Here is a 17,580-nt window from a genome sequence, read left to right on the forward strand (position 1 = left end):
TACCCTTGTGGTGCTGAGTTGCAGCCTGTGGCAGCTGGTCAGATGGGTTCTGCTTTTCCTATCCCATGGTCAGGAGCCAGATTTCTTCACTCTCGATGAAGAAGTGTTTTATCCTAATCAAGTGGAAAGCCAGCCTTGCCTCTGCTCAGTGAAAGTTGGACCTTGTGTGGCCACAGGTTTGCATCCTTCCAAGAGAGTTACAGAGACTTCAGCACTTCTGCTCTGCTGAATCCTCTGCCTTTGCCAGGAGACACTGCGTTTCTTTCCATCAGCTACTAACGCAATTTCACTAAATGAACTACTGTCTTCTCAGAAAATATTGGGGTTGAGTGTTTTGCTTACCTCTTCTATGCTTTTTTGGAGTAATTATTGCAACCCTAAAGATGCTTTTTTTAAAAATAAAATTACATCTTTTAGTTGCTTTTGCTATTCTTTACACTCATATTTCTAAGACTGGGGTTTCTTTTCTAAGTCTTTCCAGCTATTTTTTTTGAAACAGAGAGAGATTTGATTGCATTGTATGATAGTGTACTAATTACATATCACGAGGTTTAAAATTAGTTTTATAAAACGTTGCTGTTTCATCTAGGGAGGGCTCAGTATATTTTTATTGTTGAATGTATTTTAAATTACTTTGCTAAATATGTAGAGCACTTAGAGGATGAAACACATGAGAAGACAGTAACAAACTAGCAGATAGATCCCCTACTCCTTTGAGCATTGTATAATCATTTACATTTGGGCAAGGAAGTGTGGGTGCTATTAAAACACTGACAGTATCTTTTAAGTGTTTAATGCAAGGTTTAAATTATACTGTGAGATAACCATGCACTGGAGACTAGCCCCAGAATCAGCTCAATGTCACACTGGCAAAACAAGGTCAGATCAAAGACTGGTTTTCCTGCATCGTCAAGAGCATTTAAACACCTCCCCTTCATTGACATAACTTTGCAACATGCAACTTAACAAAACTTTACCTAAAATACATTTGTTAGATTAAATATGCTTGGTTATGCTTGTTTCAAAATGTATGCAGGTGCAGTATTTTTACAGCTTTTTTCCCCCCCTTTTGTTCTTTTTGTTTTCAGTTTAAAAGATCTTATCCAAAGCGAAGATGTGAAACCCAAGCTGCAATGCATCATGAATAACCCTTCCTTTTCTATGGTAACAGTTCAAAGTGAAGACAGTGGGATAACCTGGGAAACCAGCTCTAGCAGATGTTCTACTCCCTGGGCCTCGGAAACTAGTACAACTTCTGATCTTTACAGTATGGAAAGTTCACCGGTAGGTTCTCCTCCAGGAAAAGTCATCTTTATTATGGATGAAGGCAAGATTATTCGAAAGAGGAAGCGCAAAGCTTCGAATAGGGTGCCGATGGCTACAAGTCTGAAGGGAGGCCAGGGCAATAAAAAACGTGACTCATCTGGAATGCAGAGGCAAGAACAAAGAACTGTCCTAGGAGATGTTCAGGCCTCCGTGTTGAATGTTGAACAGGTGGAAGCACAAGACACAGATGAGGAAATGCTGGATGACAAAGAAGATCTAGAAGACATCACAGAAGAGCCAGTAAAACGGGCTCCGATAAGATCAATATTTAGAGAGAGCAGGCTGAGAAAAGTAGGGCCGATCCTTGGAGGACCAGTACAAGCTAGAATCCAGCTGTTCAACTCAATTTTTGGAGGGACTGGGCCAGCCCCTGAAACACTGGAGAAAACCAGAACCCAGAGAAGCAGCTCAGTTTCAGGAGATTCTGAACAGTTACTTGAAACATCAGTGAAAGAGAGATTGCAGAAGTTCCGTTCACTTTCAGAAGCAGCACGTTCAAAAACTTTCCAGAGAACAAGAAGTAGAAATCTTGAAACACCATCAGAGAGAAGAAGAAGGGAGCAAAGACAACAATCCACAGCACAGGCAAATCAAAGCTATTCTTCACCAACAACACCTCTTGAAAAACAGTTTACTAGTAAAGGTGATGTTTCATCTGAAAATATTAAACCCATTAAAATGAAAGATAAACCAAGCAGATTTTCAAGCTTTGATGCAGAAAAAACTCTTCAACACCAAGAAAGAAAAGACAGACAATCTGTTTCACAGACTCCAAATCAGGAGTCAGGACATCCACTGAAGTCCTGCCCTCCTGAAGAAGCCAGGAAGCAGCAAAGTTATTCACCTGCAGCCAAAACATCAATAACAGAGCAAACAATCCCCGCTTCATCAGAGGCTGATGATAAATTGGAGAAACAAGTATTGCTTCCTTCAGCTAAAAATGCAAACAAGAAACCAGACCAATCCCTGGTGACAGCATCGGATCATCTGGACAAACTGAAGGAGCAGGAAATTCAGCCCAATTCTGCACCACAGTCTGTTTCAGGAGATTTTGTTAATGAATTAGATAGACAAAGTACCCAACCTATTTTGCCTATGGCATCCCTGTCAGAACATCCTGAGAAGGAAGCACAGAAGTCAGCAGTTCAGTCTTACTTACCTAGTACTCCATCAGCTAAACCCAAATATTCCACTCTATCTGAAGCACGACAGGAGGGTGTTATCCCCCAGTCATCAGAAACTGCACAATCTGAGTCTGAACATGTGCTTCCACCACATTCTGTAGATGAAACAGAAAAGGAAGAAACTGAGTATCATTCATCAACAAGTGCACTGTCAGAAAATGAGCCTTCAGGTCTATTGTATTCTGCTGAAGAAACAGAGGGTCGAAAGATCCCACCACCAGAAACCCAAAATGTTCACTTAGAGAAGCAAACAAAGGCTGAACAAGACTTTTCCTCCTCCCTTCAGGAAACAGAGGAGCAAGGAATTCAGCTAAATGCCCCTATTCCAGAAAAGATAGATTCTAAATATTTTGGCATTTCATATCCTGTTCACACAGAAACAAAAGAAACTCAGGAAACTTCAGCTATAAATAAAGCAGTAGACTTGGACCACCCTGATTTTTCCAGTGAAAAAACCAAGCAAGCAGAGAGTGCGCAGATGGAGATGGAGCATCCAGACTTCTCATATTCCAGTAAAGAAATTGAGGAAACAGAGAGAACACAGATGGAGACAGAGCATCCGGACTTCTCATTTTCCAGGGAAGAAACAGAGGAATTGGAGGGTGCACAGATGGAGATGGAGCATCCAGACTTTTCTTTTTCCAGGGAAGAAATGGAGGAACCAGAAAGTGCAGAGCTGGAGGCAGAACAGCCAGATTTCTCATATGCCAGGGAAGAAATGGAGGCATTGGAGGGTGCACAAATAGAGACCAAGCATCCAGATTTCTCATATTCAAGGGTAGAAACAGGGGAATTGGAAAGTGAAAAACTGGAGACAGAATATCCGGAATTGTTTTTTTCCACAAAAGAAACAGAGAAGTCGGAGAGTGCCAAACTGGAGACAGAGCATCCAGATTTCTCGTATTCCATGGAAGAAACAGAAGAATCAGAGAGTGCACAGCTGGAGGTGGAGTATCCAGACTTTTCTTTTTCCAGGGAAACAATGGAGGAATCAGAAAGTGCAATGCTGGAGACAGAACATCCAGATTTCTCATATTTCAGCAAAGAAATTGGAGAATCAGAAAGTGTAGAACTAAAGACAGAGCACCCAGATTTCTCATATTCCAGAGAAGAATTAGTAGAATCAGAGAGTGCGCAGCTGGAGACAGAGCAGCCAGACTTTTCTCTTTCTAGGGAAGAAGTGGAGGAACCAGAAAGTGCACAGCTGGAGGCAGAGCATCTAGATTTCTCACATTTCAAGGAAGAAACCAAAGAATTGGAGAGTGCTCAACTGGAGACAGAGCAGCCAGATATCTCATATTCCATGGAAGAACCAGAGGAATCAGAGAGTACACAACTGGAGAAAGAGCATCGTGAAACTTTTTCTAAGGAAGAAACAGAAGAATCAGAAAGTGCGCAGCTGGAGATAGAGCATCCAGACTTTTCTTTTTCCAGAGAAGAAATGGAGGAACCAGAAAGTGCAGAGCTGGAGACAGAGCAGCCAGATTTCTCATATTCCAGAGAAGAAATAGGAGAATCAGAGAGTGCACAGCTGGAACATCAGGAGTTTTTATTTCACAGGGAAGAAACAGAAAACCAAAAATTTGTTCCTTTGGAACAGCCAGAGTCTTACTCCCCTGAAGAAGCAGAGCAAGAAGAAGCAGAGCAAGAAGAAGCAGCACAACTTGCGGTGGTACCTTCAGATTTATCATGTTTGATGGAAGAAGTAGAGAAAGAAAATACTAGAGAACTCCAATCGGTACATCCAGATACATTTGATTCCACCAGAAGAGCGAAGACACAGCAAACTGGGTATCTGGAAACAGCACGTTCAGATTTACCATATTCCACAAATACAACAAGGCAGCAAGAACTGGCGCAAGCAGATTTGGATAATTCTCTCATGTCATATTTTGGTAACAAAGGAGAACAGCCGCAGCCTATACAGCAAGATTCACAACCTGGAGGTAAGCTGTATTCCCATGCCAAAAGAGTGCAAGAAGAAACTACTCAATTGCAGTCAGAGCATCCACTTTTGTCATATTCTACTGGAAAAGAACAGCAACATAAAACCTCACAGCTGAGGGCAGAACAGCCAGAGACATCATATTCTAGCAGCAAAACAGAACAACAAGAAATATTGCAACCAAAGTTGGAACAAGCAGATTCGCCATATGCCCAGGGAGAAACAGCACAAGAAGCTGTACAAAGAGACTTAGAAGGTCCAGAGTCATCATGTGGTGTTAGTGAAGCAGAGCAACATCAAAATGTACAACTAGATTCAGAAAATAGGGATTTCTCATTTAGCACCAGAGAAGTAATGCTAGAAGGAGTGCAGTCAGAGTCTTTGGGGTCCTCACATTTGATCAACACAGCAAAGCCCTGGGAAATGGCACAAATGGAGCAGGAGCAGTCACTTCCCTCCTGTTCCACTGCTGGTAGTCAGCAACAGGAAACACCACCGCTCAGTGTGGTCCAGCCAGACACATCATATTCCTTTGGTAGAATGGAACAACAAGATACAGTACAAAGAGAGCTGGAACAGCAGGAAACAGCCCAACAAAAAGCTATGGAAATGGAAATGGAGTACTCAGATTTGTCAGAATCCTTGGGGAAAGAAGAGCCCCAGGTCATAGACCAGATTAGTTTGGCACAACAAGGAACAGCTCAACCAGAGATAGTGCATCCATCTCTGTCTTATTCTCTCAGTGAAGAAATGCAAGAAGAAATGCAAACAGAGCCAGCACACTCAGAACAGCCATTCTATTTAAGTACAGAAATGCAGGAAGAAATGACGCAATACAAATCAGAGCAACCATCTCTTTCAAGTTTTACTGGCAAAACAGAGCAACAAGAAATTGTACATACAGAGGTAGGGCAAACATTTTTGCAATCTTCCAGTAAAGAAGCTCCACTAGAAATGGAAGTGAGTTCAGAATATCCAGATTTGTCACATTCCTTTCATGAAGCTGAACAACCAAAAAAGTTGAAACATCCAACCCTACCATTTCGTTTGAAGCAACAAGAAACTGCACCACTGGTAATGGAACATCCAGATTTTTCATGTGACAGTGGTGAAGCAAAACAAGGCGACACCGTAGAGCAGGAGTCAGGACATCCAGAGCACTCATGGTCCATGGAAGAAACACAAGGAAAATCAGAACATTTGGATTCACCAGAAAACCTGGGTGGAGCAGCGCAAGATGAAAGTATGGAAGTGGAATCTCAATACTCAAATTTGACAAGTTCTGATGGCCAAAAAACCCAGGAAGAGACTTCCCAATTGGATTCAAAGTATCCAGATTTATCATTTTCCTTCGGTAAAGCCAAAGAACAAGCAGCTCAAGAGTTTGAGTCAAAATATCAAGAATTGCCAAAAATGGCCAGAAAAAGAGCTTCTCCAGCAACTGCACAAATAGAGTCAAAATATCCAAATTTGACGTATTCCCTTGGCAAAGAAAATGAGACGGAAATTGCACCAAGGGAAATGAAGCATTCTGATCTGTCACAGTGCACTGATGAGACAAACCAACAAGAAGTAGTAGTGTTGGATCAGAAACACAGAAAAATTTCTGTTGACAGAGAAAAACAGCAGCACACCACAAAACAGCAGTTAGAGCAAGAAAAGTTATCACAGTTTCCTGGTAACACAGAGCAATTAAAACATGCCCAGGAAGACTTGGGACAATCAGATTTATCACTTTCCATTGACAGGCCAGATGATAAAATTGCCCCACCAGAGGCAGGGGACACTGGTGTGATACATCCTCTGGACAACACAGAGGTGCAACGACAAGAATCGGAACAGACAGGTTTAACTTACCCCTTTGGAAAAGCAGAAGAGACAACAGTTCATCCAGAAGTGGAAACCCCACATTTGGCCTACTCTGTGGATATGTCAGAAGAAGAAGAAAAGGCAGAACCAGGGCAGGAACATCCTATGTTGCCTTACTCCACTTCCAAAGTGGGAGAACTGCAGACTGCACAGCTGAAATCCAAACACACTGGTCTCACGTATTCCCTTGACAAAGTGCAAGAAACAACCCAGCAGGGGTTGGATGTTCATGACAAAACAGAGCAAGTCCCACCTGCGCAGCTGGAGCAGGGCCACACAAACTTGGCCGACAAAGTGGGGAAGCAAGGGATGGAGCACACAGCCTTGGGACATCCTATTGAGGGACAGCCTGTCAGCAGAGCAGAGCATCCACAAGCCACAAAAGAGAAACTAGGAGCTCCAGATGAATCATCTCATAGTGGAAAAGAGGAGCAAAGAGAAATGACAGAAATGGAGCCAAAGCATCCTGGTTTATCATATTCCATTGATAAAATGCAGACACAAGAAACTACACAACTGGCGTTAGGAAAACAAGATCTATCATCTTGGTCTGGCAAAACAAAGCGAGCACAAACTGCTGAAGAGGAGCAGTCAGGCTCCCTGTATTCCTCAACAAAAGCTGCACAAGGAGAGAAAGCACAGCCAGAATCAGGACATTCACAGTTATCTTACTCTGTTAGTGAGGCAGAACAAGAAACTGCACATGTGAAATCAAACCGTTCAGATTTATATGCTGGCAGATTGGAACACCATGAAATCGTACAACCAGAGGCAGAACTAATGGATTTATCATGTTCAGTTGGTGAAAAACGGCAACCTCAAATGGCTGAAGTGGATTTGGATTTGGATATATTACATTCCGCTGGCACAGTACAGCGACAAGAAAAGATTCTACCAGAGCAGGAAAAGCCAGGTGATTTTTCATCATCTCTCAGCAAAAAAGAGCAATGGGTAGGTGCAGGGATGCAGGCAAAACATCCTGAGCTGCAGCAGTCTGTGGGGAAAACAGGATTGCAAAATTCCCAAGCAAAATCAGAACATGCAGATTTGTCATTCTCTGTTGATACAGCAGAACCTCATGAAACAACACAAGCAGAGTTGCAAGAATATGATTTGTTGCATTCTTTTGTCCAAACAAAGCCATCATGGGCTGCCCCACAGGAGGCTGAACACCCAGAGGTCTCGGATGCCATGGGTAAAGTACTGTCCCCTGATTTGTCCTCTTCTGTTAGTGAATTGGAGGTCAAACAGGAGAGAGGAAGCTATACGTCACACCCAGAGGAAACAGTACGACTGAAACTGGAACAGCCAATCTTGTCAAGTTCTTGTGGCACAGCAGAGCAATCAAATAGGGCCCCACTGGAAGCAGAATTCCCAGGCTTCTTGTATTCCCCTGGCAAAAAAGAGCCACAAGAAATGACAAAACAAGAGTTGGAACATTCAGATTTGTCATATTCCACTGATAAAACACAGCGACAAGAAACCACACGACTTGGGTTAGGGCAAACAGATTTATCATCTTGCCCTGGGAAGACAGAGCAACCACAAGCTGTTCAAGTGGAAGCAGAGGATCAGGACATGCTGCATTTCACTGGCAAAACAGAATGGGAAGGAACAGCACAAGCAGAGGCTGCATATCCAGATTTGTCATATTCCAGTGACAAAGTAGAGCGGCCACCAGCTACACAACAGAAATCAGAGCAGCTTGTAGCACCCCATCCCATTGGAAGAATGGAGGAACAAGGATTGGCATATCCAGAGCGGCAACTTCCCGGTTTATCATATCCCACTTGCAAAACACCGTCAGAAGAAGCAACACAAATGGACTTGGGGCAACGAGATTTAACACACGCCCCTGGCAAAGCAGATGAAGTGCAAACTGTGCAAGGTGAACTGGAACATATAGGTTTGTTGTATTCTTCCAGCAAAAGAGAAAAAGAAATAGTATTGCCAGAGTTGCAACGTCCGCAGCTATCTTGTTCTGCTGGGGAAGCAGAAGAGGAAGCTACACGTCACAAGTCAAACTACCCAGATTTATCATATTCTATTAGTCAACAAGAGCACCATGAAATTGAACAAGCAGAGGTGGAAGAAATGGATTTATCCTATCCAGCTGGAAAATCAGCGTACTCAAAACCTACTCCAGAAATACTACAACAGCCAGAGTCCTCTGGCAAACTAGAGGAAAAGCGAATGGCCCAGCCTGAATTTTTGTACTCACTTGGTGAAGAAAACCAGAAACCAGCTTCACAGTTAGATTTAGTGCAACCAGGTTTATCACAGTTGCTTGGCAAAAGAGAAAAGCAGGAAGCTGCACAAGTGCCTTCTGATTTTTCGTATTCCACAGGAAAGGCAGAGCAGTTGCAATCAGAACAACGAAAATCAAAATATCCAGATTGGTCATATTCTCTTGGCAAAGCAGAGCCTTGTGGAATGAAACCACCAGATTTACTGTACTCCTGTGGCAAAGCAGAGCAACCACAGACTGCCCAGCCAGAGCATCCAGAGACTTCACGTTTCGTGGGTGAAAGGGAGCAGAGGGATAGGGCGCAACATGAACTGCCGTGCCTTGATTTGCCGTATGCTGTTGTGGAAACAAAGCAGCCAGAAGCACCTTCACCTTCTGTATCACATGCATTTGGCAGGACTGAGATTCAGGGAACTGTACAACCAGGCTTTGAACAGTCAGATTTATTAAGTTCTACTGACAAAGCAGGAAAAGATGAAATGGCCCCTCTGAGAGCAGGACATTCAGAGAAACGAGACCCCAGGACTACTTCATCTCTAACTGCTCAGCTGGAAACAGAACAAGATTCATCCATCTCCACTGAGAAAGCAGAGAGCAAAAAAAATCACCTGTATTCATCTCTTACTGAACAAACAGTGTCTGTACCTTTGAGTGTTTCACATTCTGTCTCTGAAACACAACCAGAAGGAAGACCTAAGACTTCACCTGTAGCTGGAGGCCTGTCCCCCAAGCACTTAGATTTATCTGACACCCACTGTAAAACAGAGGAGTCAGAAACTGCCCAGCCTGAGTCAGGTTTTGTCTTTGCAAGAAGCAAAGCAGAGAATACAGAAAATATTCTACATTTTCCTGTGGCTGCACAGTCAGAGGCTGAACATGTAATTTTACCTGAAACAGAGAGAGAGCTTACTCCACATTACTTCCACACAGTTGCGCAATCAGAATCTGAACAATTAAATTTATCATATTCTACAGATAAAGCAGAAACTCTGGAAAGTCAAGGTTATTTAACTGTACCTTCAAAACTGGAGTCTGAGCCTTCAGTTCCATTTTATTCAGCTGATGAAACATATCATCAGGAAATTCCACCTCATTCAAAACCAACTTCTGAGTATTTGGTTCCCACATGGTCCCCTGCTGAGCAAGAAAAGGAAAGCATGTGGCCACTTATTCCCCAGTCTGCACAACCTGAGCGTAAACATGTAATTCCACCACATGATGGAAAAGAATTGCAACAAATTCAGCTCTGTTCACCTAAACCAGCAAACTTGAAGACAGTGCAGTCGGAGAATACGTCTCTAAAGCACACACAAGACCAAGACAAGCAAGAATCTCAAGATCATTTGGTGGACACAAAATATTTGTTATCAGAGCAGCTAAGAAGTCCCCTCAAATTCACTGCTGAGCAGGGTAAGCAAGAAATGCAACCGGATGTGCAGATATTGCCAAGGTTGGTGACCACAGAGTCGAAGGTGACTGCTGTAGCAGACCGGCAAGCAGTGTCATCAGATTCATTTGTACCTTTTCATACATTACCTGAAAAGTCAGTGTCAGTGGCTTTCACTGACAATGAAGAGAAACAAAATATTCCATCATCTTTATCTGATGTAGTAGGCATGCTTGGAAAGGAATCTAATGTAGTTTCAGGCAGTTATACTGAAGGAGAAGATAGACGTGAAATGCAACGATATTTGGCAGACCAAAAGCAAACATCCTTAGAGCATCTGGGAGCTGTTTCATCAGATCTTGTTTATGAAACTGTGACAGACAAAACTCAGCAGTATTCTGGTGAACATGGCAGCCCTTCTTCAGTGGACATCAAGTCCCTTAGCTCTAGTTCTGATGAAAAGCAAAATCCAGATATTCCATCTTTTGGGCTAGCTACCTGGCTGGTAGAAGAGGTGAAAGCTCGCTCAATTAGTCCAGTAAGAGCTGCAGGAGTAGACAGGCAAGGGATTAATCTTTCTCCAAATGAAGCTTCCAATTTTGGATCAAAAAAATCCCCAGCTGGAAGCTGCACAGAATTTACAGTTCATGGTGCTACAGAGAGTAAAGAACATATGTTTAGAGTTTCTGATTCAGCATCAAGTGAAATTTCCCATAGAATGTCCTCAGACACTAGTCACAAAATGCAAAGATATGGTTTGCCATCTCTGGTAGGAGATAAACCAGATCTAGACAAAGTTCCAGACCATGAAACTAGCATGGGAAACACTACAAAAATGGAAGTAATGCAACATATTGAGGTAGAGAAAGTATCTGAAATGCCTGAACATTACTTGAAAGGAGAGAAAGAAATGGAACATGTGAGCACTGTAGAAGACAGACAGGATGTTCCAGAGACCACTGAACAAAAAGATCTATTCAATATAATTTCAGAAGGTTATGAAATACTCAATATTCATGCTCCTACACGTATTTCTTCTGTGGATCAGGAAGAAAGTGAACACATGCCAGATAAACTAGAATACTTGGAAACAAATCCTTCTTTTAAAAGAAAATTAGCTGATGATGGCCATAGAGCCCTAGCTTCTGGGACAACCACAGAAATTTCAGAAAGCTCAGTGTTAGGAAAGCCTGCAAGCCATGAACTAAAAGAATTGGTCAAAAATGATGGTGTTGAAGAAACTGGAGAAACACAAGAAGAAAATCCCATGTTGCCAGAAAACAATAATAATACAGATACTAATAATGGTCTGGCTGATATGGATTATTTTGAAAAATATACATTGATTGATGATAAATCCCCAATTAAGCCACATTTTGAAAGACCAAGTTCATTGTTTCCTGTGGCAGAAGATCCCAATGAACCTGTGGAAGAAGTCACGACTTCTAAAGAAAGCACTGAGGTAGATACTTTGGAAGAGGAGTTTTCCTTACTTGAGGATCTGGATGAAGTCTTTTATGGTACTTTGAAAGGAGAAAGCAAAATGCAGTCCTATGTAGATACTCCAAATCCTTTACCTCTGCAGAAATCAATTGATATGAGCAGTAAAAAGGTTACAAATGTAGAAGATGAACGAAAGTCCCCAGGGACCCCACTCTTTGATTCAGAAGAAGGAGTGCTAGAACGATCTCTGTTGTTTCCTACCACTGTTGCTGCAGTTAATCCAGAACTTCTAGAGGAGCCACCTGCTCTGTCATTTTTATACAAGGATCTCTATGCAGAAGCAGTAGGAGAAAAGACAAAGGACGAGACTCCCTCTGATGAGGAAAGTGGTAATTCTAATGCGTCTTTCCCTAGTAGAAATTCAGACACAGACGATGGAACGGGAATATATTTTGAAAAATACATTCTGAAAGATGAAATTCCAAGTAAGGCCATAGGGCCTCAAAAGGATCAGATACCAGAAGATGAGTCCTTTAGTGGAGGAATTTCAGTTCAGATTTCAGAGGACAAACACAAGCAGGGGCCTGGTGATGTTCAACGTGTCAGGACTGAGGTTCTGACAGAAAGGGGTGTTGTGGAGAGAGAGAAAGTCCAGGTTGACAGTGACATTCAAGCAACAATTTGTAAACCAACGCATGCCATTCCTTTTGGAAGCAAAGTAATTCTTTCAGGTGCAAGGGCTGATATGACTGAACAAAGAGAAGAAGAAAACATACCTGTAGAAACAACCGAGGAGTTGCCAGAGCAATCAAGTCATCAAGCGTATAGTCAACTAGCAGATTATCAGGGAGCTGCGTATCAAGAAGCTGGTAATAAGCAGGAGGAACAGCATGACGTGGCAGCAGTTCCTCAAATGGAAAAGTATGTCCCATATGTCAGGACTCCTGTTGAAGACAGTGAAGATGATCAGTTTACTCAGGAAAATCTTTCTAGTGTCCCTACCCTTCAGCAAACAGATAAGCCCCACTTGCAAGGAGAGGAGCAACAACCTGATGTTTATGAAGATCTTGCTGAGTCAATGGACTATGATGTGATTACACAAGAAGAACTTTTGCAAGATGAAATATCATCTCAATTCACACATGAGGAGCTATTATTTGAAGACAGAGACTCTTTTGAGCATGCTGGTGATAGTTATGAATTTGTTAATGAGCCAGAGCAAAGAACACCTGTTGAGCTTGAAGATTCAGGCTTTGTGGTGATGTATCCTGAAAAATCTGCAACAAACATTCCTCAAGTTGAGAGCCCACAAAGAGAGCTAAAGAAGGCACAAACAGACACCTACTGTTACCACTGCAAATGCCCAATATCTGCTATTGACAAGCTTTTTGGAGAACATAAAGACCATGAAGTGACAACACTAGATGATGCTGCAGCCAAGATGAAGGTAAGAATTAATTTGGGTGAGGGTGGGGAGATGCTAAGGGTAATTTCCCCAGAACTCCTGTGTTGTCCGGGGAGAGGCTTCAGAGAACAGTCCAGAGGCTAAGTCACAGTAATAATAAAATAGAAACTATTCCTAAACACCTGTTGGAGATCTTGAAGGGAGATTATCTTATTAAGGTATTCTCTAGAGTCCTAGGTTGCTCAGCTGGTATTTTTATTTGTTCAGAAGTTTGAATGACCCTGTTTATATGTAACTGTTACCAGACTTTCCATCTTTAAGCCTTCTTACCTGCGTAGGTTTGTTCTGGTTCATATATGTAGGGGGAGAAATGGGAAGAGGGTTGTTTCTATAAAAAGAAAATTTTAGTAACAGCAACTCATTTCACTTGAAAAGGTACAGAAATCTCCATATGTAGGAATCAGTATCATCACAAGGTGTTCCCTGTCCTATTTACGTGTGTTGGTTGCTCGGTGATGTTAGATGAGTTACACAGTTTACACTGCAGTTTTGTTGAAACCGCATCCTCATTTTCTGTTCAGTTCATGTCCTTCTGTGCCAATAGTGGTTTAGCTGTAGCGCAGGTAAGAGTTTAGCAAGTCCTACTTCTTCCCACTATCTCTAAGCTATACAGCTCTAAAGGGCAGAGAAAAACGCTTTCCATTTCACTAGGCTAGTCCTTTGCTATCAATACTAGTGAAAGTGCTTTCGTTTCTCTGGAAGCTCTTCTTCATTGAGTTGCATGTAATCTCTCACATTAAGATGTAATCTCTCACTTTTTCCATATCAGATTTGTTCATGTACAGGTATGCAGGTGTTCCTTTCTTGGTTACCACCTATTTAATCTCACTTCAGTATCTGAAAGATGAGGTCTCTTTCCTGGCACATGTTGGGTTGACAGTAATAGAGATTTTGTGTAATTTCATTAAAATTCCAGAAGGCCTGTATCTCTGGTATTCATGTTATCTTTATGTTAACTCATATGCAAGGAAGAGAAATTAAAAGTAGTAAGAATTAATGTGGCAGTTTCAAATATCAGTATTTACAAACTATCTCTATGGTGTGCAGATGTACGACAGCAGAGTTGTTTTTTATACATGGCCATTCATGCTTGACTTACAAGTGATAATTAGACACCAGTAAGTAATAAAGTCACAGACCCCAATCATCCCTCGAATGTACCTGCATTGCAGTGAGTCAAATTAAGCCACGAATAAACGTCCCATGATATCACTGGCTGGCTGTGAAGCACAGACATGAAGCCAGTATTAAATCTGGCCACAACACAGGCTTGGCTTCACATGATTTCTAGCACTCCGGGCTCAGGTTACTCTGAGATGGCATTTGTATGTTTCTTGTTACTTCTGTGTAACTACTGAGAAACACGCTAAGACGGCGAAGTGCTCAATCACCTGAGTTTTAACTGTAGGAACATAGCTTCACAGTAAATGAGCTATGGATGGCATCTGTCAGATTTTATAGGTTATCTTGACAAGCAGAAGTTTGCCACTGAATCTTGTTGATTGGCCCTAAATATTTATAAAGTGAGCCTTCAATTGTGCAATCCAATGTGATGTTTATAATTAATGGAAAGTCATATGCTAGTTCTCAACAGATCTAGCTGTAGAAGTTTGCTATATTAGAAGGCTGTCGCCAAAAAGAAAGTTAACCTTCTTTTTAGATTTATGCCAGCTAATTAAAACTAAGTATTTTTATAAATTATAAATTGCACCTGAGCAGATGGCCAGCTTGCTTTCACGAAAGATCAAGAAGGACTAAGAAGTTCAGAGTCGTCTCTCACGGCTGTTGTCCCTTGGACTGCTTTTGTTTCCACATCTAATTCAACCAGTGATTCTGATGAATTCTGGTTTATAGGAAATATCTTTAAAATTCTAATTTAAAAAATTACAACACTGCATAATCTACTGGCCTTATAATTACATGCATTATCTTCCTTTTATGGGCTTGTTCTGCAATATCTCAAGGACCCTCATGAGGCTCTCAGTACACTCAGTCTCTAGCAAGACTGCCCTGGAATTCATAGCGTTCAACAACTCGTATAGACACTCAGCACCCTGTTGAACTGAGCTCACTTTTTTTGGTTTGGAAACAGTTTTGTGCCTGTTCCAGTTGCTATTTCTGTGCTTGTCTTTGTAGCCAGGGAGATACTTGAACTTAATTTAGCAATTGTTCCAATGGAGGCTCATGGCAAAACAGAAACATTCACCTAAAATAAGTTGTGTGTAAAAACTTTATAAACTAATGTACTTATGTTACTGAAACATTTTACATTTCAGGATCAGTTAGGTGAATTGCTAGTAGCACTGGAAGAAAAGTCAATGAAGATTGAAGAGTTTGTGAGTGATATTGAATCGCTATTTAACTCTGTTGAGGTAAGTCCAGTGTTTTATAGAAATAGTTTTCTTTCCCTCTACAAAATTATTTCTAACGTATGCTTGCTTTGTTATGAAGTGTCATTGATTCCACTAAAACAGGGTGTTTCTCCAGTCCTCAAACTGACCTCTCCCACTGGAAGGTGTTAACTTTAGGGGAAGAAGAAGAAGATCACTTTTTTTGCACATTATTGAAATGGAATATGTCACTGTCAAGCACTGAAGCAAAAAGTTCCCTTCATTTTGTTTATGCTTATAAAAAGCTCACACTGTTTGTGTCTTTATTTAGAATCCTGTGTGAAGCATCTAAATGAGTAGCCCAATGTCTTAACTTGTTAATGCCCAAGTTCTTAAGCCTTGAGGACTACATTAATTTCAGTTAAAAGTATTGATTTTTAGCTATTTTGTAGTCAGGTTTCCTATCTCAATGCTTAAATATAGAAGTTTAATTTTAAACACCAATAGTAAAAAAAAAAAAAAATAAAAAATTAAATCTGCCATTGTTTTTACTGTATTTCTTTAGCATTATTTCTCCCGGATGAGCTTGCTTAGAGGAATAAGGGTCTCTTATCTTCAGGGTGCCAGAAGGAGTCTGGTGGATGGCTCATGTGTGGCTAATTGAGGGTTCATGTGTGTTCCTTAAGTGTTGCGATTTTATTCTGCAGATCAATTCACATTTGTTTGTTTTCTATGCAGGAAAACTGTAAGAAAAACGCAGAGTTATTGGAAAAACAGAATGAAGAGATGCTTAAGAAAATGGTAGCACAATATGATGAAAAATCAGAGAACTTTGAGGAAGTGAAGAAGATGAAAATGGAGTACCTGTATGAGCAGATGGTTAACTTCCAGCAAACTGTTGATTCAGCAAAGGAAACTTTGGAGACAACAGTAAAGGAAACAGAAGAACTTGATGGATTTGTTTTCCTAAATGTAAGTAAAAATGGCTTTCCTACTGTTAGTTCTATGATATGGGTTAGGAAAGCCTCATTCTCAGCCTACAGTACCTAGGCTGAGAATGAGTTATTTACCTTCATTTTTTTAAAGATAGTTAAATCCTGCAAGCTCACCTATTCCACTAGATCATTTGCTTTTGTCATGTGAATGCTCAGAGAGAATTGCAAGGATGATTCATACCTTATGTCATTAAAATGGTTCCGTTTCGTTTGTGAGGAGAAGGCTAAGGGACACTGGTAATTTGTCTAGAATTAATTACTCACTGAAGAGTAAGAAATGTTACTTTACTATATGAAAAATAAAGGTGAAACAAGAAAGTGTAATTGAAAATTATGTAAATGGGAAGCAGAGTTGTTGAGTTGTGGGGGTTTTGTTGGTTTTTTCTTGTTTTGTTGTGGGTTTTTTGGTTTTTTTTGTATGAGCAGACACAGTAGGTATGCACTCAAAGTACTGAGGCTGTGATAAATGTCTACTGCTGAAAAACACTGAGTGTTATGTGGTGCTTGGTTGCTGGCTGGGGATAAACCATGGTAATGGGATAGGTTTAGGAATGTGCATGTGGGGTGCATGTCCGTAGGGGTCCTTTCTGGATGTAAAAAGCATCCCTTGTGAGTCTGCATGACTGGAGTTACCTAGCTTGTGCAGTTATCAGTCATCAGTTGGTGTCAGAGGGTCCTACAGGTTAATTATTAACTGCCTGGGTCCTCCAAGATTGGTTTTGTGCTGCAAGACTTGTCCATAAATGAGCTGCAACACTTTCTCCTTGATAGAAGTGTATCAGCAGTCTTGAAGGGGATGGGATTTCTGGGCCAGTAATCGTGTACCGCTACGGAATTAGCATGTAGTCTGGACATTGCAAAGAAACTATCCTGCAATGCAAGAAATGAAAAATTGAAATTACTGTCTAAAGACTGACCACTCATGCAAAATAAATCAGCTTTCCAAATACAAGCCCCCGGCCCATATACCAGCAGTTGTGGAAATGGTGGAGCAGTATTTGGTTTTCCCCTCGGCTCCAAGCTATGCAGTGTCTTAGTATCCTGTAACCAAGTGAGTGCCATGGGAGGCTGGCTATTTCGGGATAGGTGAGAAATATATCTTATTTTCCTGAACCTTGTGAGGTGCTGGATCAGTACTTTGGCAAAAAGGTAACTTTATAACCTGAAATTCTTTTTTTGGGGTGGGAAAATTATTAGATTTCCTGCCCCTTTCTGTTTATGATAAAGGGTAGGAACTTTTCTGTTCAAAAGTCAGGAAATGTTAGCTGAAGATTCATGGACCATGGGAGAAACTTTCACTCCACGAGTACAAATCTCACACAGGTTCTAGTAACCAGAAATTATGAAGGAGAATTCAGACAGAATTTGGATTGAACTGTTCTTATAGT

At 41.3% G+C, this 17,580-nt stretch overlaps 1 protein-coding gene across 1 annotated transcript in view; it reads left to right on the forward strand.

Moving 5' to 3' along the window:
* CMYA5 (cardiomyopathy associated 5) overlaps positions 1-17,580 on the forward strand; it is a 50,081-nt gene that overhangs the window by 6,551 nt on the left and 25,950 nt on the right. The window contains exons 2-4 of the mRNA XM_014964938.1: positions 1,089-12,849; positions 15,144-15,239; positions 15,936-16,169. Coding sequence (XP_014820424.1) covers positions 1,089-12,849; positions 15,144-15,239; positions 15,936-16,169 — 12,091 coding nt within the window. The remainder of the gene's footprint in view (positions 1-1,088; positions 12,850-15,143; positions 15,240-15,935; positions 16,170-17,580) is intronic.

This window comes from Calidris pugnax, unplaced genomic scaffold, assembly GCF_001431845.1.
Source record: "Calidris pugnax isolate Ruff unplaced genomic scaffold, ASM143184v1 scaffold273, whole genome shotgun sequence".
Lineage (NCBI taxonomy): Eukaryota > Metazoa > Chordata > Aves > Charadriiformes > Scolopacidae > Calidris > Calidris pugnax.